The following is a 26,879-nucleotide window of genomic DNA, read 5'->3' as shown; positions in this document are numbered from 1 at the left end:
GACGGAGAAGGAACAAGCTGACAATAGTGACCCCATTCCTTAGAAAGAGCTTCATCACCTCACTTGCCTCATGTTTTTGCTTCTACTTGCTCCGTCCTACTCTGACCTCTAACCACCCAAATAATTTGCAGTTCTGGATGTTTCACTCAACTTCATTGCTTTCCAATCCTGAGTCAGATTACTAGGTAATGCCCACCACACCCGTTGTCTCCCCCTGATTAATGACATTGGCCCTTTTGTTTACGTGTAATGGAAGTTGTTAACTTCTTTATTGAATGTCTGCACATTTACTAGTATTTTAGTTCCTAATAAGTGTTACTTCCTCCTGGAAGCTTTCCTTAATCCACAGTTCAAACTGAACTGATTCACCCTCTTTGTGCTCCAAAACACTCTGGTTACCTCAATAAAGGTTCTCACTATTCTTTCTTAAGAATCTCCTTGGTAGGTGAGAGGACTCAGCAGGTAAGGGCACTTGCGGCTAAGCCTGATGACCTGCATGCTTGCACACACACACACACACACACACACACACACACACACATACACACACACGAAATGTAAAAATTAATTCATAAGTAATTAAGTCTTTTAAAATCTGTCATGTAGTTTAGATTCTCCAAATGCCTCTGCTTGAACTCCTTGAGTGCTGGCTCTGGTCCTTCTTATATACTCACTGCCAGTCTGCCTTAAGGCCTTGTGCCTAGAAGAAACTCAGGAACCATTTGTTGAGTGAGTTGAGTAATGTGGTGTTAACAACAGGACCCATGAACAAGTTTGGGGATGTGGCAACTAAAACCTCCTAAGTACTTCAGAGGTCACCGGCTCTGCAAGATGTGCCTCTCCGTGGTGTTTTCCTTAAATGGTTTCTTGTTGTTGTCATGTAGTAATTATAGGGCAAAATAATTGTAGGTTACTTCCAGCTGTGCCACCATGTTCTCAGATGACTCTCCCACAGGACAGTCAGCTTACTAGGTAATGCCCGCCACACCCCTTCTCTTCCTCTGATTAACGACATTGACCCTTTTGTTTGCGTGTAATGGAAGTCGTTAACTTCTTTATCTAATGTCTGTACATTTACTAGGACATCACAGTCGCTGGTGCCTGGAGGGCAGGAGCATTGGAGCCTGTCTTTGGCCATCTCCTGGGAAAGCAGTACAAAGCTGTTTTGTGTTCAGTAGCACAGACAGGTCAGGGTTTGAGTGACCGTAAGCATAAACTGCAACAGGCAGAAAACTCTGAGACTGTTTCATTCCCCACCAAATATCTACCACAATGTATTATTCATTTGGCTTTTACTTCCTGACTGCCAGCCAACAGCAGGCTTCCGAGGACACAAATGCATTGGTGGCATTGAGTGGAGATGCTAAAACTGTGTGAATGGAAGAATGGCTTCAATGTCACATGGGGGAGCATATTTAAGGGAGGGCCAGGGCAACAGATATCCTGGGATTTTTTTTTTTTCACTCTTTTTGCCAAGAAACAGAGACAGAACACAGCATATAAAGACACCTTGGGGATTTTTGCTCTTCGACCTGGATTGTGATAGGCCCCTTTTGAGATGTTTGGTGTCTGTCTTCCATGTTCCCACTGGAATGTAGGCTCCACAATGCCAGGGCCTTTGCTTTATTTCCTGTCTCATTTCTTACACTCAGACTGGTATTTGTTGTACACTGGACACTCAATAAATATTTCTTGAATGAATGAATGGGCTCAGACATTGAAACAACAGGAAGCTCCTAGCAACTGAAGGGCAGTGGGAGCTCTGAAGAGAAAGTGATGATTACTCGAGGTGAAGGAGATGAGAGCAAGGAATGAAGTTTATTGATACTGTTTAGTCATCACAACAACAAAGCAGCAGTGAGCTGCTAAAGCCTGTCTTCCCTTGACCTCTCTGGCAAATCACACTTCTGTGTGGATGCCATAGAATCCCTGGGTACTGAAGGGTCCTGGCAAGTTTGTAACAGACCAGTACCTAGCTATCTCCAGCATCTCCATCACCTGCTGATGTCAGAGTCTGTAAAGCCTTTAGTTTAAAATCTTCAGGACCAGCGTATCTCAGAGTTTATTTTTCTTTAAAAAATTTTTAGATTTATTTATTTTTACCGTATGTGTATGAATGCTTTTTCCCCACATGCGTGTTGATTGGATCCCCTGGAAGTAGGGTTACAGATGGTAATGGGCTGGGAAATCTAACCCAAGTCCTTTACAAAAGCAACCCATGGTCTCAACTGCTGAGCCACCTCTCCAGCCCTGTTTATAAGCCAATGTCAACGTACACATTCCTGTAACCCTTGATGTCTTTAAACTTATTGCTCCTCAGATTAGCTTGGATCTGCCTTTGGCCACTCTTGAAAGGGACAGTCTTCAGAGTGATGCTGGCTTTGTGATGGGGTTTGAGGACTCCAATGCTGCAACAGAGAATGGAGAATGTCAGAAAACCCTTTCCTCCTTGCTTCCTGCACTCTGCTCTCCAATGTCCTGAGTCCGCCTAGGGGCCTGATAATGCTGAAGGCAGGATACAATGGCAGGGAAGCCTGGGTGTTCCTCACACTTACAGAACTCTCTGCTGCTTCTTAAAGAGGCCACTTCCTTCCAAGGTCAGCACACAGTCCTCAACTGGCTCTGAGAGTGGGTTTGAAAAGACCACCTGGACAGTGAGTGGCTGATTCACAAAGGCTGCTCCTAGAACCTAAACAGAGACCCAGGACGGGAAAGAAGCAAGAGATTCATTATCATGCCTAGTTCACTGAATGTTAGTGCCCCATGCTGTTTTGTTTTGTAGGGTGTCAGAATATAGCATCCTGAAATATGCCACTTTGACCTCAGGATTACTTTGAGTTGAAGCAATAAGAAGAAACAGACCAAGAAATACTCTTTGGTCTCCATCCACTTAACCTAAAGGCATACATTTACAAAGGTGTTTCCCTTTCCCTTCCTTTTACCTGGAAGGTCATCACTGAGACACTGGTCCTGTGCTGGTTGTTTGTTTGTTTTGTTTTGTTTTGTTTTGTCAACTTGATATAAGCTAGAGTTATCTGGGAAGAGGAGTTGAGTTATCTGAATTGAGGAGTTGCTTTTGTCATATTGGCCAGTGGCAAGTCTGTGGTGGCATCTTCTTGGCTGATATGGGAGTTCTTAGCTCACTGTGAGAGGTACCACCCCTAGGTAGGTGTTCCTGGTTGTATAAGAAAGCAAGATGATGGATAGCGCATTGGACTTCTAGTGATGAAGAAAGCAAGATGAGCAAGCCATGGGAGGCAAGCCAGCAAGCAGCAACCCTTCTTGGTTCCTGATTCTATGTGAGTTCCTTCCCTGAGTGCCCTCAATGATCAAAATACCCTTTCCTCCCCAGGTTGGTTTTGGCCAGTATTTTATTACAGCAACAGAAGCACTCTAGAAGAGTCCCTCATCAGCCTGGAGAGGGCACTGAGGAATCTACATGACACAGTTTCTCCCAGACCCTTGCCTCCCTTGGGTTCCTATCTATTTGTCTTCTCATAATTTGCTACACCTAGAAACTCAAGGCCATTCCCATCTCTTCTCACTTCTCTCATAATGTATTGCTCCTTTGCTAAGGCGCTGTTTAAGTCTACTCAAGACTTTGAAGTGCTATCAAGAGGGCCTTACTTGGTGGGGATCCAGGAGATGGGTTAGACCCTGGAGACAGCACTGCAAAGAAAGAACCTTAAACACTTCCTCCTCAGAAAGGCCACAGAACTTCAGAGGCCCTGTCGTCTATTCTCCTCTTTCAACACTTCAAGAAGCAGAGGCCCAGGGTGTTTGCTCAGAAAATGGCAAATCAAACCTGATCTGGTCTTGAGGTGGACACTTCCCTCCACTAGCCACTGTCATCTGGACTGTTCCTCATGTTTGCCCCTGCAAGGCCAACACAGGAAGCATCTCAAGAAGGACCACCGAGTCTGTGGCCTGAGCTTAAGGGTCCACACTGTAATAGTTTGAATGTAATTGGCCCCCATAAGCTCATAGGGAGTGGCAAGTATGGCTTTGTTGGAGTAGGTGTGGCCTTGTTGGAGGAAATGTGTCACTGTGGAGGCAGACTTTGAGGTCTCATATATACTTAAGCCACACCCAGTGAGACAGACCACTTCCTGTTGCCTTCACAGGATATAGAACTCTCAGCTACCTCTCCAGCACCATGTCTGCCTGAATGCTACCATGTCCTATCATGATGATAATGGACTGAACCTCTGAACTGTAAGCCACCCAATTAAGTGTTATCCTTTTAAGTGCTGCCATGGTCATGGTGTCTCTTCACAGCAACAGAAACCCTAACTACACACACACACACACACACACACACACACACACACACACACACACACACACTCTAATAGTACCAGGAGATGAAGACCTCTCAATAAGCTGCTCCCTTCTGGGGGTACTAGAATAAGCAAAGAAGGAATGTCCTCCTGAATGTGCCTGGCTGCCTCCCATTCAGAGCTCAGGGCCCCAAGACCATTTTTAAGGGTCCATTTTTGCCTACATTAATCACGATGCCTGGGAAAGTCAGGGTGATGATCTTGTTCACCAGGATTTTCTCAGAACTGTTCTTCTCTTCACCCAGGGCACTGATGCGGATTAGCTTGTCTGTTGACAGATACTGGCTGTACTGGGAGTAGAGGATTTTGCAAGGGTAGGTCTTTTCTAGGGAGAGAAGACAAGAAGAAGTGAGAATGGCTGAGAAAGCCAGCTGGGCCTTCTATGGAAAAGAGGGAGCCAATGTTCACCATGTTTTGATGAAGCAGAAACTAACCTTTCAGATGGGAAAACTGCAGTTAAGAAAGGCAATACAAACTGGGTAGTGGTGCATACCTTTAATCCTAGCACTCGGGAGGCAGAGTCAGGTGGATCTCTGAGAGTTTGAGGCCAACCTGGTCTACACAGAAAAACCCTGTCTCGAAATACAAACAAACAAAACAATAAAAGCAACATAGGTTTCCAGAATCATTCCTAGGTCCAAAGTCTAGATAACTCCAAAGCACAGGTTTTTACCAATAACTGGGCTGTTTTCCTCAGGGTCCAGCAGGAGGAAGGAAGGAGGGAGAGAGAAGTAGAAAAGGAGGAGGGAAGAGGGAAGGGCTTAAGGAGAACTATGCATGTACCTTCTTGAGGGAACAGTGTGATGAATGCTACATCCTGCCAGAATGGGGCCAGGGGGCTGCCATCATGCAACAGAGACTGGGCACTCAAATTGAGTTTGAGATCCTTGAACTGAGGTGACAAGTTGACAGCCAACAGGACAAAGTTTATGTCTTGGCCCATATTGGGTGGGTCAAGCAGCTCAAACTTCAGAGAGACCTGGACAACATCACTGGGTCGAAGGGAAGGTGTATCCAGGCTCCTTGGTGGCATGGAGCTGAAGGGATTCAAGTCTCCTTGGTGGGACCCTTGAGACCTTACAGACTTTAGCTTCTGTAGAGCCTTTAGAAACACCTGTCTCTCTTGAAGGGAGCCTGGAAGGATAGATAGGATACAATATCAACATGGCTGTGCTGACCCTGGCTTCAAAATGTACAGGGGCTGTATCAATGACCTGGCAGTGAAGACCCCTGATTCTAGTCCTCAGGACTAGATAGATATCTTTGCTTGACTTCCTAGAAGTTAATCTAGCAGGCATCTGCTCCAGGAGTTCATCTACACCGGATAACATGGTCTCTCCTTTGGCCTTGCTGGCTTGGATAAGAAGCACCTGACAGGACTGTTACCTCAGCATCACCCTCAGGTCCTGCTGGCCCCATGGATGAGTATGAGGGTGAACACTGGCCTTAATAAGTGTGAGTGCCGGCTGGTGATCTGGCCTGTCTCCTAAACACTCAACCAAAATACAATTAACTAAATGAAATCAACCAATAGAAGAGAGTTTACTACGTTGACTGCCATCTTCAGTTGAAGGCTGAATTTTGAGGGGAGCTGGGAGAACTCATATCTGATGTCAGGATGTCTATAAATGACTGTCCAGTAGATATGAACACCCTCACTGCCTTACTTCCCCTTCCCACTATCACTTCATGTCCTTCGGTCCAGAGACCTCCCTCCACATGCCCTCTGACTCCCTGGGCTATGGCAGGGGATGGTACCCTGAACTTGGGATCTCAGGAAAGTTACTCGGCTATACCTTCTTCATACTTGTAGCTCTCTGTGATATCATCCCGCTCATCACTCTGGATGCTCTTAGTACTGATAAAATTCCCAACAGTAGCTGTGTCCCGGTGAAGTTTCTGCTCCTTCCCTCCATAGACAAGCCAGGACACGCAGTCAGCATTCACCATGGAAAACGCAAAGCATGTGTCATAGTTTAGATCCACTTCTCCCTCTTTGATGGCTTTGACAGAAGCAGGGCCACAGCAGTAGAGACCTAAAGAGAAATGGGGAGGAAAGCTCTGGTGGTTAGTATGTGGTGGACAAGACAGGGGCTGGTCTGTGGGAGTGGGTCCTGATTTCTCTCTAGAGAGCCTCACCATTGCTGGTTTCCTGGGGTGTAGCATCCAGCACCTGCCAACCTCCATATCCAGGAGGGAGGTCCTTGCGTGCCATCCAGCACTCATTCCACACATGATAATTCCTGAGAAAGAAGCCAGGGCAGTCAATGTTAAGCACACCTAAGACAGGGGATATCCTGCTTGATTCCATTCTAGACCAACAAGGATAAGCAAGTTAACTGGCTACAGAAAGACAGACTCACAGGCCTTAAGCATCTTTTGGGAGGAGTGAGAGGTCTTCCTCCTGTGAGCCTCTATCTGTCTGCAGAAAAGAGAATCCCTCTGCAGACTATGTGGACAGAGTGAAGGCTTCCAGTTTACTCAAGTTAAAATTCCTTCAGGCTCTCTCAAAGGGGGCCTCATGGCTCCTTTCCTCTGTCTCTGTCTGTCCGTCTGTCTGTCCGTCTGTCTCTCTGTGTGTCTGTGTCTGTGTCCATGTGTCCATGTGTGTGTGTGTCCCACACAGGCAGCCCTAGTCTTTGCCATGTCCAAAAGTGAGATGTCAGCCCTCTGTGGACAGACCCTTAGGCTATTAGAAGAAGAAGGTAACAAAGTGGTACTTCAACCCCAGTACAATAGCTTTGATGTTGTGAGGATTCTAAACCCATGTCTGTTTTCTGTTCTTCTGTCTCTCTGCCCCAGGATAGGAAGCAGGAGGATGTGGAGTTAAAGGCTATGGGCACAATCCTGCCCTACTTCCTGTTTGTGGTTTTGGCTCAGATCTGTGGTTCAAGAAATAGACTGATTGGCTGTCTCTCACCAGACAGTGTCCTTCTTCATATTCTCCAAAATCCTGCCTGTGTTGTCGTAATACTCATCTATGATCAGGTTCCCATCTGTGTCATGGCCGGAGTCAAAGTTGGTGATCACACGGGTGGGGATCCCCAGGCACCTCATCACTGCAGGAAGACAGAGAAACCACCAGGATGCTGTAGATCCTGAAACCATCCAGTGGGCTTCCTGGATCTAGTGAAAACATCCATTTGGAATCTGCAGGACCAGACAGGGGCTGTTTGGGACACTCCATCTCTCTTCCCATGTCCTGAGCTCATGGGATGACTGTTGCAAAGGTTAGGTTAGGCTGACCTGGCAGACTTTGCTGCAGTGATGAGAGAGTCTAACAAGTTGTCAAAGCTGCTGTTTATGCCAACAGGGCGGAGCAGGCACACCTCTCTATTGGCAAGACTCAGAGACCTGACTCAGCCTCACTTCTGTCCTAGCCTCAAGTACCCCATCTTCAAACAAAAGCCTGGGATTCTGTTTCATCCTGTCATTAGGATTATTGCTGAGACCATCGGATTGTCAGGCAGAGGTTTCTGCGTCTTGGATTCCCTTTTACTCTTGGCAATATTATGTCAGAAACCTCTCTAGGAAAAGGAGAACAACTATGCAATACAAGCTTAGAAAAAGTGAGTGTGTACCTGGTAAAAAAAAAATCCTGGAAAGAGGTAGAATATTGTCTTTATTCCCAGGGGTGTCCCTTTCCTTGGGCAGCTAACTTCTTTTTGCTCCTTTTCTGCTGCAACCACATTCTGTGCTCTTTCAATTGGGTGAACCCTCATCCCAGCTCACCACCAATTACTCTGAGGATGCCTGTCCCCTGGTGCCCAGCGGTACTGACCTCTCTAGCTCAAGACTAATAATAATTGCTGGTAACCAGCAGCAAGGCTCTGGGCTGCCTGTCTTGCCTTACTGTTCTCAAGAGAGCTCTGGGTAGTATCGGCTATTATTATTTCCATTCTGATGATGGAGGCTAAGAACGATGAGCTACCTTGACCTGAAGTCACACAGCTAGCAAGACACAGGTCTGTCACTCAAGCTGTGGTTTCATTGCCAAGCTTATGCTCAGTGCCAAGTCCTCCCATAGTAGCATACTCACAGATCAAGCAATCAATGTTCTACATATCCCACACATCTTCCCATGTTATTTTCTGTATTTTTTATATCATATTTCTAGTCATGCTTATTCTTAGAAATGTGGTGGACTTCCAGTATTTTTCCTATAATAAATAATGGTAAAGGATATCTTTGCAGATCAATCCCTTCTTATTCCTTAGGACTGACTCCAAGAGGCCAAATGACTGAGCGAAAAAAACAAACAACTGTAAAGTTTGGATATTTAACTTTTAAATAGATTTTACTTTAGGTTTTCTTTCTTTAGACATAGCCCAGGCTAGCCTTGAGTTTATGGATATGTACCACTAAGCCCAACCTTCCTTATTAGGTTTTGTGGTGCCTGGGACTGAACTCAGGGTCTTGTACATGCTAGGCAAGTTCTTTATCACTGAGCTACCGTCAGACTTCTTCTGTTTTAAATCTTGTTAAGTTACTCAAGTTGACCTTGAACTCTGTAGCCCAGGCAAGCCTTGAACTTGTGATCATCCTGCTTCACAAGTAGCTGAGATTACAGGTCTAAGCTAGCAGTCTTGGCGAAGCTCCTTCTTAGTAGCTTGACACATGCTCTCTAGGTGAGGGAAGGGGGCACCCCTGGATGTGATCTCGTTTGGGGAGGAGAGAAGGCCAAAGGGAATTCTCTCTTGACTGGCATATCTGAACACAGCCAAAATAAACTAGGGCAACAGTGGGCAGAGTGTGGGGGTTACACAGGACACCCTCAGGAAACATGAGATAGAAACGTGGCAAGAATGGAGCACTGTGTGGGCACATTATGCTAAAAGTGTGGTCAGGAAGGCGGATGCCACTCATAGCAGCAAGAGAGCGTGCCAAGGCAGGGCAGCAGGCAGAGAGCAAAAAGCAGCCTCCGCCCTTTCCCACTCTGATGAGTCTAGCAAAGGCCACTCAAAGTGTCAGTGCTGGTGTCAACTCCTGATGGCTGTGACCTGATGGGCCCTTTCTTACCCTAACACATGGTTTGTAATGATTGGGTTATGAGTCTGGCTTCCTAGGGGCAAAGATTATGCTACTCATCTTTACCATTGCACAGCCATTAACAATACAGGGCAAGGCCTAACGTGCAGATAGGTTGCTGCATGGTTGGATGGATGGATGGATGGATGATGCCCACTCTAATGATTTCTGACTTCAACACACACTGTCATAATGGCTATGTGTATACCCTGGGCACCAAACTTGCTTGAACTTTTCATGTCCTGGGAGAGGACTGAGAAGGAGGCTAGGTTATGGCAGTGGGACAGAATGAAGACAGAGAGGGGCAAGAATAGTTTCTCCCCCTCCTCTCTCTCCCTTGTCCTCTTCCCCCCCTGAGTAAAGGGTTACTACACATGCTGCTGTCGTCTTAGAAAGCTTCACACTTTCAGTCTGGATCTTTCATTGCCTACAGATTTTAGTTTAGTCTCTTTAGGCTGGGTTTGCAGGTATCTGTCACCAAATCTAGTGGTGCCAGAGACAAATCCAGGGTTGTCCTCCTCCTCTTGTTGTAGTGCTAGGGACTGAGCTCAGGGCTTCACCCATGCTGGACAAGTGCTCTGCTGCTGAGCTATAGACAGGGCCTGTCTTTCATCTCCTTGCCGTGTGACCTCACCTCCCTAAACATAAGGTGTTTCACCTTTAAAACCGAGACAAGTATATGGTTCCGGAGAGGATTGAATGAGGTGATGCTTACACTGTGCTTGACCTCATGGCCAACACCAACAGTGAAGATGCTGCGCCTTACTAAACAGGTATATGGGGAAGGCTTAAAAACAGCCTAATGTGTTTAGTGATAGCGAGGTCTCCATATAGGCACAAGATTCAAATCAGGAGCCCTGGGCAAGGACTTCTCTTGTTCCTGTGGTGTTAGGGGTTGAACCTGGGGCTTTGCCCATACTAGGCAAGTGCTCTACCACTAAGCTACAGCCCTGCCTCCTTTTTTTGGGGGGGGGGAGGGAAGTTGTTTTTTGAGGCAGTCTCACTTTATAGCCAAGGCTGACCTTACGCCTCTAGCTATCCTCTTGCCTCAGTCTCCTGGGTGCTGGGATTATAAATGGAAGCCACCATGCTGGTAAGAAGGGTTGCTTATACAGAGCATGAAACACAAGATGATGCACCTGAAGCTTGGAGAGGTGAAGCCACAAGGGAGAGGAGTCGGGCCAGGACTTGGGCTCGTGTTTTCCTAGTCAATTCCTTGCTCTAACTACAAGTTCCGCCCTTGCCGCTTCACTGGGCATCCCAGCCACCTGTGATCTCAGTACACCTTTGTCTTTGAAGTTTTTCTGACTGCTCTAGGTCATATTAGCCTCCTACTTATGCTGTCAATGTAATAATTTCAATCACCTACACGTTTTAGCACTGGATTAAGCGCTCTGTAATTTACCATGTCTATCTTATCTTGTTGGCCAGATTACAAATAACCTCAAAGTGAGGCTTCCATCAGCTACTTCACTTGTATTTCTTCATTCCTAGCACAGTGAAGGGAACACAACATGTTCATTCACTTTCTGTTAAACAAATTGTCTTCAGCTTGTGAACAAGGTTGTCTATATACTATCAGTTCTGGCAGCTCACAATCTGACATGACATTTGGGCGATTCTTTCAGTGACAAATTTGTGGGATTTGAATATCATAGAAGAGAGACCCATGTGGGCATTTTGTGTGCATACACACACATGCCTGCATACTCAGGCAATGGCAAAGTATATTACAGCACACTCCAAGCCTGCTACCGAGAGCTCTGATCAAAGCTTCTATGCAGTCAGTGATTACATTTAAATATTCTGTCATCTGTCACCTTTTCATTTCTGTCTGGATGCTTTCAGTTTCCATATGATAAAAATAGTACCCTCAACAATTCCTCTCAACTGTCCTTCATAACCACAATGATTGCATAGCTTTGGCCTTTTAGATAACACTATCATATGGTCATCACTCAACTATTCTCTTCCACAGACAATGGTAATAGAAGAATATAATATTTATTTCCTTACTTATACTTGAATTTGGGGTAACTTTTTGTTACTCTTGCTTTGTTTGGGGTTTTTGTTTGTTTCATTGTTAGCTTTGTTGTCACAGAGCCTGTGGTCTGACTGGCTGCCAACTATTGGGCTCAGGTGAGCCTCCTGTGTTAGCCTCTTGAGTAACCCAGACTGTAGTGTGCTTAACTCTTCCTGGTATCTGTTACATGTACAGGCATGTAATCTATTTTTTATGCTAATGCTACAGACTTCTAGTCTTGCATTAGAGCCACGCCCTACCAAATGACTATTTTTTTTTATTTTCTTGTTTACTTATTTGTGTGTGTGGGGTATATGTGTGTATGTATGTATGTGTTCATGTGTACATGTGGTGGCATATACATGCCTGTACACATGCGTGGAGGCTAGCAATGGTATCAGGTGTCCTCTTCTACCACTCTCTGCCTATTTTGAGTCAGGGTCTCTCCCTGAACCCTGGAATCACATTTTCTGTGACCTTCCTTTCTTAATCTGGCTCAAATCGGGGGTTTCAGGTTGTACAGGACTCATCTGGGTTCTAATGTGGGCATTGAGAAGCATGCTCTAATTCTCCGGGGTATACAGGAAGCATTGTTAACTGTGGCACCATCTGTCCAGCTTCCCAAATATTCTTTTTCAAATTTAAGAACTTAATTTTTAAAAATTTTATGTGTATCGTTGTTTACTTGTATGTATGTATGTATGTATGTATGTGCATCATGTGTGTGCCTGGTACCTGAGGGGGTCAGAAGAATACTCTGGATTCCCTGGAACCAGAGTTACAGATGATTATGGTTCGACATGTGGGGCTGAGAATCAAACTCTGCAAGAGCAGCAAATGCTCTTAAACCCTGAGCCATCTCTCCATCCCCCACTTTTATTTTTCGATAGAAAGATGGGCAATTTCAACTAAATTGTGGTCATTGAGATCCATCTGCTATTCAAGAAAAACAGGTGAGCACTATGGGAAAACAGAGCATGAACTCAAGGGCATCTCCTTCTAAGAGGCCGAGACCAGAGTATGGGACCTATATAATTCAGATTATGTATTAGGCAGAAATGGTAGCCCATGTAAAAGGATGGTATTGAGTAGTTCCCGTGGGGCTAAGTCTACTCCACGTGGTTCCTTGGGGGAAATCTTAAATAGTAAAAGAGACACCTTCATGGTGTCTGCCCCCACTGTTTTCACAGAAGTCAATTGTCTAGACCAATATTGAGAGGACAGAAACTCTGGCTCCTTGAGTGTGGAGTATCAGAAGTCTGCTTTCGAAGGACCTGCCTTTTTTTACCCCATGGCTGTAGCTCAGGTAGAACACCTGCTTAGCATGCTCTAGATTTGATGCCCAGCACCAGAAAAGGAACAACCCCTAGTCAAAATGATTAATTTGACACTTTACTTCTTTACATCTAACTTCTGATGACCAAGCAAGAAACAGAGGCCCAAGAAGACTGACAGTATAGTGAAGCCCTCAAGTGAATACAAAAGTAGAGTACTATAGGACAGTGACCCAGGGCCTTCCAAAGGCCACACACTCAAAGACAAATCTTTTCTAGATTAAATGAGACAGAAAGGACACTATAACCAGGCCTAACGCATAGTTCCAATTTAGATTCTGGTTTGTGCAAACAAATTGTAAAAAAATAAAAAAGTATCCCTATCTCTGCCACCTCATAGCAGCAAAGGGCAAACCACCTTGGCCATGTATCAAGCTCAACATCAACAATGATAAACAGCACTGGTGACATGGTCCCTTGGTGGATGTGATGACGATACCCAACTTTTTCAGTCTTCCGCCTCTGGATGCAACTGTTTAACTCAATCATGAAAAAAATAGCATTCCATCCCAACTGAGACACATCCTACAAGTACCTTCCAGGCCGAAGGACAGGAAGGAGAAACCTGAGCAGCCTCACAGAGTTCAAGGGATGAGATGGCAGTTCAGAGAAGCAAAGGCAGCTAGAACTTGTGGGTAGCATATGACAGAAGAGGGACAGAGCTGAAGAGAGCTTTTTCAGGCTCTACTGAGGAGTCCCTTCAGTATGAGAACAAAGTTCCAGAAGGCTAGATGAAGTGACAGAATGGAGCATTCAGGAGCATAATCAGAAGAGTCATGACCTAGAAGCACAAGCTAAAACAGACGTAACGACTGTTCTGGACCCATCAAAACAAAGCTGAAAGCAAACCTCCAAAGGCTAAAATTGATATGAAAAACCTTATTGGTGTACCACAGCAAAAACCCTTAATGGATAAACAACACTCAGTTCAACAATATAGTCCAGTGACCAGGGTCCATTCAAAAATGAAGCAAAAGCACTGAGCCAAATTTCTGGAATCCAGTTGTAGAGAGGGATGAGCAAAGGGGTCAAGACCAGGCTGGGGAAACCTACAAAAACAGCTGAACAAGGGGGAGCTCATGGACCCCAGACTGACAGCTCAGAAGCCAGCATCGGACAGAACAGGCCCTCTGAACGTGGGTGTCAGGAGACCTGGGAAGTCTATGGGACCTCTGGTAGTGGAACAGTATTTATCCCCAATGTATGAATGGACATTGGGAGCCCATTCCCCATAAAGGAATACGCTCTCAGTCTAGACACGTGGGGGAGGGCCTAGGCCCTGCCCCAAATGATGTAACAGACTTTGATGATCCCCATGGAAGTCCTCATCCTTTCTATGGAGCAGAAGAGGGATGGGATGGGGGCTGGTGGGGAGCATGGGAGGATCGAACAGAGAGGGAACTGGAGTTGATATATAAAACAGGATCGTTTCTGATTTAAATAAAAATATATTAAAAAATGAAGCAAGCAGAAAGAAAGATACAGCCTATCACCAGGAAGAATATTGATCAATAGAGACAGACCCAGAAACAATAAATGGTGGAATTAACAGCTAAGGATCTAAAAAACCAGTTTAAAATATTATAAAATATGTTCAAGAGAATATAGAGAAAACATGAACACCATGAAGGGAAACAGAAATAGAAGACTAGGCTCACTAGCATTTCTAAAGAAAAATACACCACATGACACAAAAACCATACTGAATAAAAGTTGTACCTGGATAGGGGGCTGGAAAGACAGCTCAGTGGTTAAGAACTCTTGCTGCTCTTGCAGAGCATCTGGGGTCAGTTCACAGAACCCGCATGGTGGCTCACAACCATCGTAACTGCAGTTCCTAGGAATCTGACACCCTTTTGATTTCTGTGCCACGGGGCTTGCACACAGTGCACAAGCTCACATGCAAGCGAAATATTCATACACATAAAATAAAATCTTAACATTTTTAAGAGAAAATGCACATCAAAAATAACATATTTTTTGTGAGAACATTTTCCACTACAGTGCTACATGTCAAACAAATGAAAGTGTTTTGTGGGTGGGTTCTCCATGAAAGTGAGTTGTTGGATAAGAGGAGAAAAGTAACTGGTGGCTTTCAGGGTGGAAGCAGACCAATTATGATAGTACTGTAAAGTAAGGAATGTGGTCACTTGCAACCTTAAATATTTCGAGAAAGAGAGGAGGAAAACAAGGCGGGAGCATGATGGACAGGATATGGAACAGGAGTCTGGAGATGGATGGAGAGTTCTTTAAACAAGACCCAGCCAAACCACTGAAGTCCAAGAAGGAAGCTGAAATCAGTATCCCAATTAAGACAGCTGATGCTTGTGTAAAGCTATGTGCCAGGCTTCTTTCCAAATAGGTGTTATCTGTAAACCAACTATCCTATGAGGGAACATTCCATACAACGTCCATGCTCGTAAACCAATGGAAAGTAACGGCAGATAAGTGTTCCAGCCAGGGCATTGTGCAAGTTTGGACTGAGATCCAAAGAACAGTTGGGGAAAATAAAGCATCAGGCCCTTGGATAAGGCTCCTTCATGGAGACTCAGTGGAAAGAACGGGAACAAGAGTTGTATCGAAATTATGATGAGATACTTTGTAGAGATCCATATACAGTTAAGTTAGAACACATCTTAAAAAGCACTGAGCTTGGAGGGGTTCAAAAAGCTTTAAATAGAAGACACTGTTGCAAGTCTTCTCAAGGTAGAATCCAATCAATTAAAGACATACAAGTGGAATTGCTGTGGTTGGAGAGAGGAGGGCCCAGCCCACATCTCTCACATCAGCCCTGCCTTGTCTTCCCAAGAAGGCTCCCAAGGCTTAGGGCTCCTTTTTTTTTTTTTTTTTTTTTTTTTTTTTTTTTTTTTTTTTTTTTATAGGAAGGAATAAGCTCCACAGACCAGTTCCATTTTAGTGCCTTTCTGCCCATGCCTCTGCTGCCCTGCCCACCCCAAACTCATATGGGTATGGAAAAAAGCAGGGCAGGGCTATTTCCAGGATGCTTGGATTTTTCTCAAGCAGCTTTCTTAAGGTAAAACTCATTTATACTTATACTTAAGGTATAACTCACATCCTACAGTTCACCTTTGTCAAACGTACAGTTCACTAGTTTGTGCTATTTGGACAAATTGTGCAACAATCTAAGCTCTTTAGTTCTGGAACATTTCATCATCACCTCAGCAAGAAAGCCTGCTGAAGTTAAGCACGGTGGCATATATGTAAATAATCCTAGCACTTGGGAGGCTGATGGAGAAGGAGGAGTTCAAGGAATGCCTGGGCTACACAGTGAGCCTCAAAAACAGCAATAACAGCACAAAATAAAACACGTCTACCCACTAGCAGGCATAGTATAAAACCACATAATCACCTGGATTCTGGGGAGCGTTTTCAGACAGCAGAACCAACCCCACAGTCCCTTCTGGTACCCTACTATAGTGCAAGGCATCCAGGCTACTACACAGACTCCACTCAAAGGCTGAGGGTTCTAATCTTTTCTAGAATAGAGGCCTATAGAGGAAGAGTCCAATGCCCTAGAGCTCTCTGGATGCTGGCCCTGGGCTCAGAAGTAAGGGCCAGGAATTTTTTCTTCTCAGGAATTTCTCTTTAATTACCAAGGAACTACCTACAAATGGATGCCAAAGAAAACTTGATGATGTATGCATACCTTTGATGAAAACAAAGCCTCCTTTTGTAATTTTTCTACTGGTAATTAAAGTCATTATGTTTGACAGTAAAAAGGACAACCTTGGGCCAGAGGGCTGTAGAGGGGAGAGTGCATTCTTGTGTGGTTGTACTGTCAATCAAGCTAGGGCTTCAAACATGCTAACCTAAGATTCTGTCAGGAAGCTACACCCCCAGTTTAAGAATGAATTTTTAGTGCACAGCTTTAATCTCAGCAGCACTTGAGACAGGCATATCTCCTTGAATTTGAGGCCAGTCCTGTGTACGTAACAAATTCCAAGACAGCCAGTGCTACATAAAGGACCCATCTCAAACAAAACAAAAGGAAGTATTTCTGAATCATTCACGGGTCACATGGTCACAAGCTGTAATGATATCTACTTCACTGCTGGTGGGGAGGATTGGAAACATTGAAAGGGTGCTGGGCAAACGGCAGCTGCTAGCCGTGCTCCTGGGCAGACAGCCTGGAGTTAGATCATGGGCCTACCGTGCCAGCAGACTGGAGGGTGAGTCAAACTTGAGCATTCCATTTCATTTGGCAGATGGAGAAGATGAAAAAAATTGTAAGTCATTTGGGGGATCAACCAAGACACCTCTAAGATACCGAACACTCGCTCTAGCCAGTCACTGTTCATGAGTGAACTACACAGTCCTTTCAGCAACTCTTGGCAGATAAGAAAATCAGCATTTTGGGGCAAATGGAAAGAATTGGAAATAAACTGGCCCCAGAAAGACAAATACTGTGTGCTTTGTCTTATATGTGGAGCTTAACACAGACACTCACATGTGGGAGCACACACACACACAGGCACACACACAATGGGAAAACAGAAGGGTGACTATTTAGGAAGAGGAAGGGGACAGCAGGAAGGAAGGATAGGAGAGGTAAAGACAGTGAATATTGTTAAGTACATCACATACTTCACACATTAAATAAACACAAATAAAAAATTAAATAAAATAAATAGCACCAGTCAATGTGCAAGGAATAGGGGCAATGGATGAAGAAAAAAGCCTCTCTGGGGCTCTCATGTGATAATTTGCATAATTTCTTAGAGAATGTCTTATTCATTAATTTCTAAAATAGCATATACAGAAAATAAGCTTGGCCTCAGCTACCACTAATTTCCTCACCACATATCTGAGGAAACTGAGACACAAGTGACTTGCCTGAGGTTACTCAGGTAGTTGATAGCAGTGCTAGTATTTACACTCGTGCTTCAATTATATGTATGTATATATATTTGAATATATATTCAATAATATTTATTTTAATTTCTGTGGTTTAAGTTATTTGCAGTCAGAATGTAATTGCATAAATAAATATTTCTTTGGATTTAAATCTGTATTGTTTTGAGAACATGATGGAATCATGTGCTGTCCTGCCCACAGCATGAATCATCTCTCTGTCCAGAGTGTCCATGCTGTATACACTACCTGCCTGTTAGTCACTTCTAGGTCATCAGATCACCTGCTGTGCTATTGTAGTGCTAGGCTCAAGTAGCCCACATTTTATTTGATAATTGCCCAAAGTTCAAGAGTAATAGGGCTGGCAATTTTATTATAGTATAATGTTCTAACTAACTTGAGTTATTTTAGTTATTGTTACCAATTTTTTGTGCCTAATTAATAAACTAAACTTTACCATAGGTAAATATTTATAAGAAAACACACAGTATATATAGGCAGGCTTTGGTACTAGCAGAGTTTCAGGCACCTTTTGGGGGGTCTTGGACTATAATCTCTATGGAGAAAGGGACCACAGAAACCCCAAGGAGTCTGCTTCCAGAGTTCTCATGCTTTTCTTTTACCTCCCTTTGCCAAGGTTTTAACATAGTTCCTGGCACAAAGGAAATGCCCATTATCACTACAACAGCCATGGAATAATAATGAGAAAATTGTTTATGTGAGTGGCAGTTATGTTGGCATCATTACTTTGGCTAAACCTATATCTTTCACTTTGGTGAGGAACCAAAGTGGCTGGGTCTTTTCCATCTTTGTATCCAAGAATAGGTAGAACATGGCACCTAGCACAGAGGATTCCACTATGTATTGTTGGATGAATAGATAGGCTGTTCAGATTGGATATTTACCAACATATGACATGGTGTCCCTTTCAGGAACAGCTGATTGAGCTATAACTGAAGTGGGCCACATTTGATCATTGCCTCTTTGTTTGCAAGGTCACTGAAGGGCCATGATTCTCATAAACATTTTAATTGCCCTGCTGCCATTGCATAACTCCATCCACTGTCTCTACCTGTTTCATCACCTATTCCAGACAGCCACTCCCAAACCCAGCTCTCTCCCTCTGCACACAAACTCAGTTTTTCCACACTGGAAGTTTCCTCCTTTATCTTACACAAGATCCATTCTGCCCTTCCACCTTGGGGGGAGGCGCTCACTCTGCCTGTAGTCCAGGCTGGCCTAAAACTCCTTCTACAGCCCAGGCTGAACCTGAATGCCCAGTGATCCTCCTGCCTCATCCTAAGTTCTGGGACTGGAGTTTTAAGTCATCCAGCCCAGTTTTCTGCCCAGCAGTCTTGCATCTGCTTCCTGGGTGATTCAGAACCCCCCACGTCACCCTGATCACCTCATCTTTTGCCATCAAAGCTGTTGAATTATTTATGTCTTATCACTGGGCCATCAAAGCACCCAACTCAAGATCAGTATCTGCAGCAGAAAAAGAGGCAGGGCACTAAGTAAGGGTGGCAGTAGCAGCCCACACTAAAGACGCTGTCACACTCTGTCAGTGTTGACAGAGAGCTCCTCGTGCCCTTAGACTGAAGCTTGGTGCCAAATTCATCAGCCTCCCTGGCTTTCACATTCTGTCTGGGGTCTGGCCCAGCATACATGGCTGTCACAGGGAATTTCTACACAGAAGGCCTAAACTTTCAATAATCACCAAGTTACTAGCAGCTCTGGCATTCCTATATCCTACTAGAGTCCTGTGAGTGAAAGCCAGACTTGGCCTGTCTCTCTGGCTGGCAGGAATGATGACTAACTGATTGAGACCAACTCAGGGACATCGACATGCATAACAAGAGGCTGAGAGTGGGCAGAGTGAGGGTGGGGATCAAGAGGAGGAGAGTGGCCCTGGGTAAGGGGAGGCCTCACCTCACCTCACCACCTCCAACCCCCAACCTTTCTTTTCTCTTCTTCCTCTTCCTCTTCCTCTTCCTCTTCCTCTTCCTCTTCCTCTTCTTCTTCTTCTTCTTCTTCTTCTTCTTCTTCTTCTTCTTCTTCTTCTCCTCTTCTCCTCCCCCTCCTCCCCCTCCTCCTCTTCCTCCTCCTTCTCCTAATCTCTCTCTGTCTGTCTTTTTGAGACAGGGTTTCTTTGTATAACAGCCCTGGCTGCTGACCTGGAACTTGCTTTATAGACCAGGATGGCCTCGAACTCACAGAAATCTGCCTGCCTCTGTCTCAAGACGTGTGAAATCACCACCAAGCCCAGATGTTACTTCTTTTAAAATTTCCTCCCTATCTATTTCTACTTTGCCCCCTTGCCACACACAAACCAATACCCTTCTATCTTCCTTGTTCACATTTATTCTTTTAGGCTCTCTTCTGCTGTGATTGATGTGCTCACTAGCTCCTATCTAAAATTGATATTCTATTTCTTCCCCATTCCCTAACTTCCTGTCCCAAGTTAGACCCCTAATTCCCTCTGAGCCTGTGGCAACACCAAAATCAAGGTCACTCTACTTGGGTTGCCTTGCTGCTATAGCCCTAAAGGTCGGATGCTTATTTTCCTTCTTTGTACATTATCTTCATTAAGCCAGAAATGGCCCAATCTGTTTTGTTCTAGTTAATCGTTTAGTATTTCATCTCAAGTCTCTCTTGGACCTGGACCATTCTTATTCTTGTGGGGATATTCTGTTAGGCTGTATAGGGTGCTCAGAGTATAGGGTGCTCTGTCTTGATGTATGTGTTCTTTTCTTCAAAACCACTGTCTGCTATAAGCCCAAATTGGTGAGGTTGGTGATGAGATCTCTTTGCAGGAAACAGCTGCCTTCCAAATGTTCCTTGGTGTGAACTGTGAGACTGAGACAAAAATGGATCCAAGAGCTCTTACACAGTTGCTCTAGTGTCCCCTGGGGCCTGTGTCATCTCCTACCTGTGCACATGACAGCAGCAAAGACCCAGCATTGCCCATATCGCACTGGTTGGCAGCCGGTGGCATGCCACTGTTTTAGGATGGCCACACTGCCAGTCCACTCTGCAGGGTTGGCACCGTCGAAATAATTTTCACTCCAGTTGCCATTGAGCACCCCGTTGTCATCATTGCTGTTTATCTAAAGAGAAGCCATATATAGAAGAAGTGTTAGAAACACCTATTCCCTCCACAGGATGTGATGTGGAGGGGGTGCTGATGGGAAGGACCACCAGCCTGAGATGCAGAGGGGACCTTTGACCTCATTTTATCTGGGACCTTCCAGACCTGCTGGGGAGAGTCAAGGGTAGGAGGTCAGCTATTCTGACTTAGGTTTGTATCAATTCAGTATTCCATTTCAATCTCCTGTGAAGCAGGAGCTTGGCTCTGAGAAGAGTAAAAACACATCCAAACCAAGGAAATCTAGAAGTAATGAGATCATTCTCAAACTCAGTGATATTTGGCTTTTCCCCAAAAATCATGTAATTTGAATTAATAGAGGCAATGGTCCACACCAGCTACTTGAGGTGTTAGTTGAGATAACTCATTTCCCACAATGTACTGTCAGTCTCATTTAAAATGGTTTTGTTCTCAGGCAGTCCCTGCCTCTTGACTCCTCATTCTCCTATCACAGGGAACAGCTATAAGAAGGTGGGGGTCCCCTTACACAGCTTCCTTCCTCCCTGGGCAGGACACACCAGGGACCTCACCATGGCACACACAACTCTGCTGGTGTAGACGGGGCTTCCCCGCAGGGCACAGTCTGTGGATGGGTCAATCTGGAAGTTCAGACTCTTCTCTAGCAGCTCCAAGCAGATGTCTATGATATTCTCCTCAAACTGCAGGGTACGAAGAGAAAGGAGGCATCATATACTCAGTGTGTGTGGACAAATATATAAGCTATAACACTCAGCTCCCCAGTAGAGTGTGCCTGTAGAATACAACCTGTTTGCAAGGTAGTTGTCGATCAAAACAGCCATGAACAGCCTCCCAGGAAGGTGCATGGTTTCAAAACTATGGAATCACAACTCACTTGGCACATATATCCTACAAACCAAATACCTCATCGTTCATTTGAAGTGAATGTTGCTACTGAATTTTTCCCCCCAATGAGTTTTCCTCATTGGAAAATCTATTTCTGCCTCTCCCCCTTCCATCGCCACAATCCTGGGGCCTCTAAGATGTTCTTAATAAAGCCATGTTTCCTTTCCTATCACACTTAATGACCCAACTTATCATTGGCAGCATATTGAAGGGAGAGTACCAAACTGCCTTGAAACTCACAACTCTGGGATTCTGGACTGACGAATCATATGTGAGTTCTGGAACACTGTGCCCCTATGGGTCTGTCCCCTCTGGTTGTCAAACTTGCTTATACAATGTAATTGAAGCCTATCAGTTCTCTTTATAACACTCAAACCTGGATCTGACATAGAGCTTGGTACATAGAAGAAACTCCAGGTATCTTTGTCAAATGAATATAAACAAACACACTTATTCTCATGAAACAATTGTCAATAAGTAAAATTAGGCTTCCCTGGCATACCTGCTTTAGGTACCCTTCAAATCCCTCTAAGATCTGGCTCTGTTGTATAGCTGTTTCCTCTGAGATTAAAACCTTAACCCTTCCTTCATAAAGGGGAGCTTCTTTTTATGTTTTGTTTTGTTTTGTTTTGTTTTTCGAGACAGGGTTTCTCTGTGTAGCTTTGGAGCCTATACTGGCACTCGCTCTGGAGACCAGGCTGGCCTCGAACTCAGAGAGATCCGCCTGCCTCTGCCTCCCAAGTGCTGGGATTAAAGGCGTGCGTCACCAACGCCCGGCATAAAAGGAAGTTTCTTATGACACAAGATGTTAAATGGGAGGTAAAATATTAGATCCTACAGAGAAACCTAGGAAGTAAACAACTCAAAAGTTTTCAGGAAGTCCCTGAAACTGACCAGATTCACTAGGTCCCTCTTTCCTCAAGCCTATATAAGCAGTAAGGACTACTGATAGACACCCTTGGACCAGCTGAACTGCCTAGAATGAGAAAGAACAGCCTGGAAGAGGCTCAGACCAACAAAGCCACCTGGAAAGCCACTTTCTAACCTCTCCAGGTGCCTGCAGCTGTGCAGCAAGCTCCAGATTTCCAGCTCTTGTGAGCCGTCACCCATGCTGGGGTGGACTTTTGTTGATACAGTGGTCTTTTATTCATTTTTGTTCCGATAAGAAACTCATCACTCATAAGTAACCCCAGTAAAATTATATTTAGTTACTGAGTTAGACTTTGGTGATATTATACTTTGGTCTGTCATGGGTTCCCCGTCTGTGATGAGTAGAAGTTTGTTCTCATCTTCCCAGCAATAGTGTCTTACAACAGAACCCCTTCTCCAGCTCTTACCCTGTCAAGCTCCCATTCCTGGCATTTTTGCTCCAGTTATACCAAATTCCTTGTAATATCTGTAACCATGAATCTGGCCCACCCACCTTTGCATATGCCTGCCCTTGGCCTTCACTTGACTAATGTGGCTCAAACATAGCACCTTCTCTCCTAGGAAGCTTCCTTAGGATCTCTTGCCAAACCAAGAGCCTTCCTCCTGGTTCCCAGAACTTTCTGCCTCTGTCTCTCAGACTCACAATCCTACTATATGATAGCAACTGTTTGTTTGGCCCTCAGGAACATTGCTTCCTGTATATCCACACCTCTAACATTCACCTCTGCCTGGTACTGAACAGATACTCAGTGTGTACTTGCTGAAGAAGAGGAACAGAAAGGGAGGGAGTCAGAGCCTCCCCAAGCAGCACCACCTCACTTCTGCTTCTCACTAATGAGAACACCCCTATATGTCCACACTGAGTAAGGAGTTGGGACCAGTTCATACTGCTATATTTTCTCTGGGCTGCAGTGACTTTGGCCGTGAGTGAGCTTGAAAGGTCATGTGTACTTGGAGTTCTATTTGGGTAGGACCTGGTGAGGAGCTTTTATCCAAGTGATCCAGGGCTCCATGAGGACCCCCATATTGTCTTGGCTGTCACCTCTTCTGAGTGGCCCAAGGCTGATTCTCTCCTTCCTAGCACAGGGCTCAGCTTAGAGAAGCTCTCCCCTCCCTGTTTTTGAACTTCCTGGAGCACCTGCTGGGGCTAAACTTTAACCAAGGGGCAGGTTTTCAGATAGACAAGGGTTGTCAAGCATTGCAATGAGTTTAGATGTTTTACCTACAAAGTCATTAGAGAATGTGTAGAAAACAAAGACAAGGGGAATCAAGCTGATAGCAGTGCTTACGATAACCTTCATGTTCTGGGTGTACATTTTTGTAATGTTTCTTTGCAAAGGTTTTGTAATTTTTAAAAATTTATTTGGTTAGTTTTGTTTTCCAGACAGGATCTCCTGTAGCCTAGTATACTTAGTGAAGGATGACCCTGAACTTCTGGTCTTCCTGCCTCCACCTCCTGAGTTCTTAGATTACAGGGGTATACCACAATGCCCTGTTTATGTGGTGCTGGGGAATCAAACCCAGGGCTTCGTACATGTCAAGTAAGTGTTCTCCCAACTGAGATGCATCCTCAGCTCTGTTTCCCCAAAGGGTTTTTCTATGCATCCCAGGCTGACTGCAAACTTCAAATCCTCTTGCCTCAGGTCCTCAATCACTGGTATTACAGGCATGCACCATCACACCCACCTTTGCAATTAAAAAAAATTATATATTGTTTATAATGAAAAAGCCTATTGTCAAAACAAACACATAAAAAAAGCATTGGCATAGGGTCAGGGAAGACACATCATGTTCATCAGTCCTGTTTCTGGGAGAGATATTCAGGGACACATACATACTATGTAAGTGTCAATATGACAGATCTGGTGTCAGAGTTCAGCACCAGAGGTTGTCAGGATAAATGAGAGAGCAAGGTAAGACCTCACTGAAAACTCAGTTTGAAGCACAATGTGTCATGTGCAACAATTTCCATTGTGATTATGCCCCCACTCCATCCTCAGGCAAATCTGTGGCTGGGCAGCCTTTAGCTGCCCTTTCCCTTAAGCCCTATCCAAGTCAGATGTGACCAGCAAATAGCACTCCCTCCTCCTTCCATGGCTGCTTCACTAGCAACCCGAGATGCTTCTCACACATGCTCTTTAGCTAACTAGCGACAGCAGTTTGCCCCCGTCTGGCTTTCCTTCCCCTATGAGTTTGGGGCTTGTGTGGTCTGGGACTCACCTGCCCATAGTTCCAGGGACATGGGAGGATCCAGCTCTTACTTCCTTGGTAGATGAAGCCATAATCATTCATAACATACTCCTGCCTCTGGGGCTCACTGTCCAAGTAGACTGCATCCCCTGGGAACCAAAGCAGAGAAGTCACTGTCCACTCCTGTCCCCACAGTTCTGTAGACTCTGAGGTCTGGAGAGGGCATCTAGACAAGTTCTGAAGGGCAGGCAGTGAGTCTTGGGACACCACATTCTCAACACAGCTCAATATGAACATGGGGTAAAATAGTATTTTACCTTTGGTGAGTATATATTATTATAAAGTTACCTAGGGTCCTTGGTTCCATCTTAAAGCCAAAGAAATGAGCTCAGAGTGAAAGCAGCTTTCCAAACCAAGTTTAATTACAGATCTGGAATTTGCACACAGAGAAAAGCCACTCAATAGTCTGAGCTTTCTGCTTTGCCCTACTAGTCTAGTTGCAAAAGCAAACTGGAGAGTGAGGATTGGGATTGTCCCCATCATCCTTGCTATCAGGATCTCATCTAAGCATTTCAGTTGTGCACAAGTTCCAGACTCTAAGCTGCATTCTGAGCATTGTGTTTGTGGTGGAAATAACCAGTATGCCTCTTGAGAGGACTGGCTTACCAGCTTCAGGATGTCTCCAGCACAGAATTCTGTACAGTATTAATGTAAGGTGGCAAATTGTATTGATGTACATGGATCTCTATGTGTGATATAGTAAGTTCAAACACACTGTAAAACAAGTATAGCATGAGTTAACTTCATTAATAATATATGTGTATACAAGTACAGGATTCTGAACCTTATCCTATAGTGACTGCTTATGTTTTTTGTCTTACTTATTGTTTTTGGATACTTGTCACTTTTATGACCTAAGCATTACCTTTTAAAATAAACTTAAGCAAATCAAAGACTTTGGGGAAGGCATCCTGGACCTGTCTGGAAGGCTCAGCATATCCTGAGGTGAGAGCCCTACAGGAAGGATCCCCATGCCCAGGCAGGGTTTAGACCAGTGTGGTGAACAGTCGTAGGTTCATGATTGAGGTCACAAACATCCCTGAACTATAGAGTGGGGTTTCCCAGCCAAACATCCGTGGCCCAGTAATGTGGCAGCTGTCGATCTTGATGGCACCTGATACCTGCTTCCACCCTAATGTTTGTCTTCTCTGGGATATAGGTATAAGCTCAGGTCAGAAGTCATGTGGTCCTCCTGCCACTCAGACAGACCCTGTGTTCCCATGTTCAAGTCTGAAGCCCAGTCTTGGAGGCCAGAAGTGTGTGTGTGTGTGTGTGTGTGTGTGTGTGTGTGTGTGTGTGTGTGTATGGTGTGAGGGAGGATTAGGGGCTGTGTGGTGTTTATGTGTATGTATGTGTGTGGTGTGTTACCAAGAAAGAAAGATGTAGAGATAAAGAGATATACATCATGGATGACAGACAGCTTGCCCTCCTTGATCTGGGGCAGGCATCTTCAACCAGCAGGTGGATGACAATCCTGAGAAACCAATGACAAGGAAGTAGGAGCTGGTGCAGAGTCATACTCTGGGATCAGAGTGCTGACACGCACAGCCCATCGTTCTCACCAGGATAAAACTGGAGATGAAAGTGGAGAAAGGGGCAGAGCAGCAGCTCACGTTCAAGCCAGAGGAAAGCCTTGGCTGATCCAGCCTGAGCACGCCAGCCTCATTCCTACTCCCAGAACTCCCCAACTTTTTCCCGGTTGCTTTGCCTAGCCTGTGCTGCAGTCTAACGAAGCCACTTTCTTGTAGCTGCCTGTGTACCCACCCACCTTTTTCAGAGTAGATTTAGAGAGAAGACAGTGTAGGGATATTCACCATGGTTTTATTCAAGAGAAAAACCAGAAACAGCCAAAACTAGCCTTCAGCAGTGGGGACTAGTTAAAAATGTGTGGAATGACAAACAACAGTTAGGGAAGGTGTTCTGACCGGAAACTACTTCCAAAGTTGGTATTCATGTTTTGACAGGGTCTCGTTCAGTGGCTACATCTGGTATGGAACTCGCTGTGTGGTCCCGGCTGGTCTCAGACTCACAGTGATCCTCTTGCTTCAGCCTCCCAAGTACTGGCATAGGTGTGTATTTCAAAGATAAATGCA

General features: G+C 44.8%; 1 protein-coding gene across 1 annotated transcript; it reads right to left on the bottom strand.

The window, feature by feature from the left end:
• Positions 1–2,132: 2,132 nt before the first annotated feature.
• Tgm5 (transglutaminase 5) lies at positions 2,133–20,694 on the bottom strand. Its single transcript, XM_027422086.2, is given in 9 exon segments — positions 2,133–2,408; positions 2,556–2,689; positions 4,505–4,665; positions 5,124–5,474; positions 6,137–6,376; positions 6,480–6,583; positions 7,261–7,399; positions 19,547–19,553; positions 20,527–20,694. Coding segments are annotated over 9 exon segments (1,458 nt in total). The 3' UTR covers positions 2,133–2,254.
• Positions 20,695–26,879: the final 6,185 nt, after the last annotated feature.

This window comes from Cricetulus griseus, chromosome 6, assembly GCF_003668045.3.
Source record: "Cricetulus griseus strain 17A/GY chromosome 6, alternate assembly CriGri-PICRH-1.0, whole genome shotgun sequence".
NCBI lineage: Eukaryota > Metazoa > Chordata > Mammalia > Rodentia > Cricetidae > Cricetulus > Cricetulus griseus.
The sequence above is the reverse complement of the archived record's forward strand: the minus strand, read 5'-3'. Positions and strand labels throughout refer to the sequence as shown.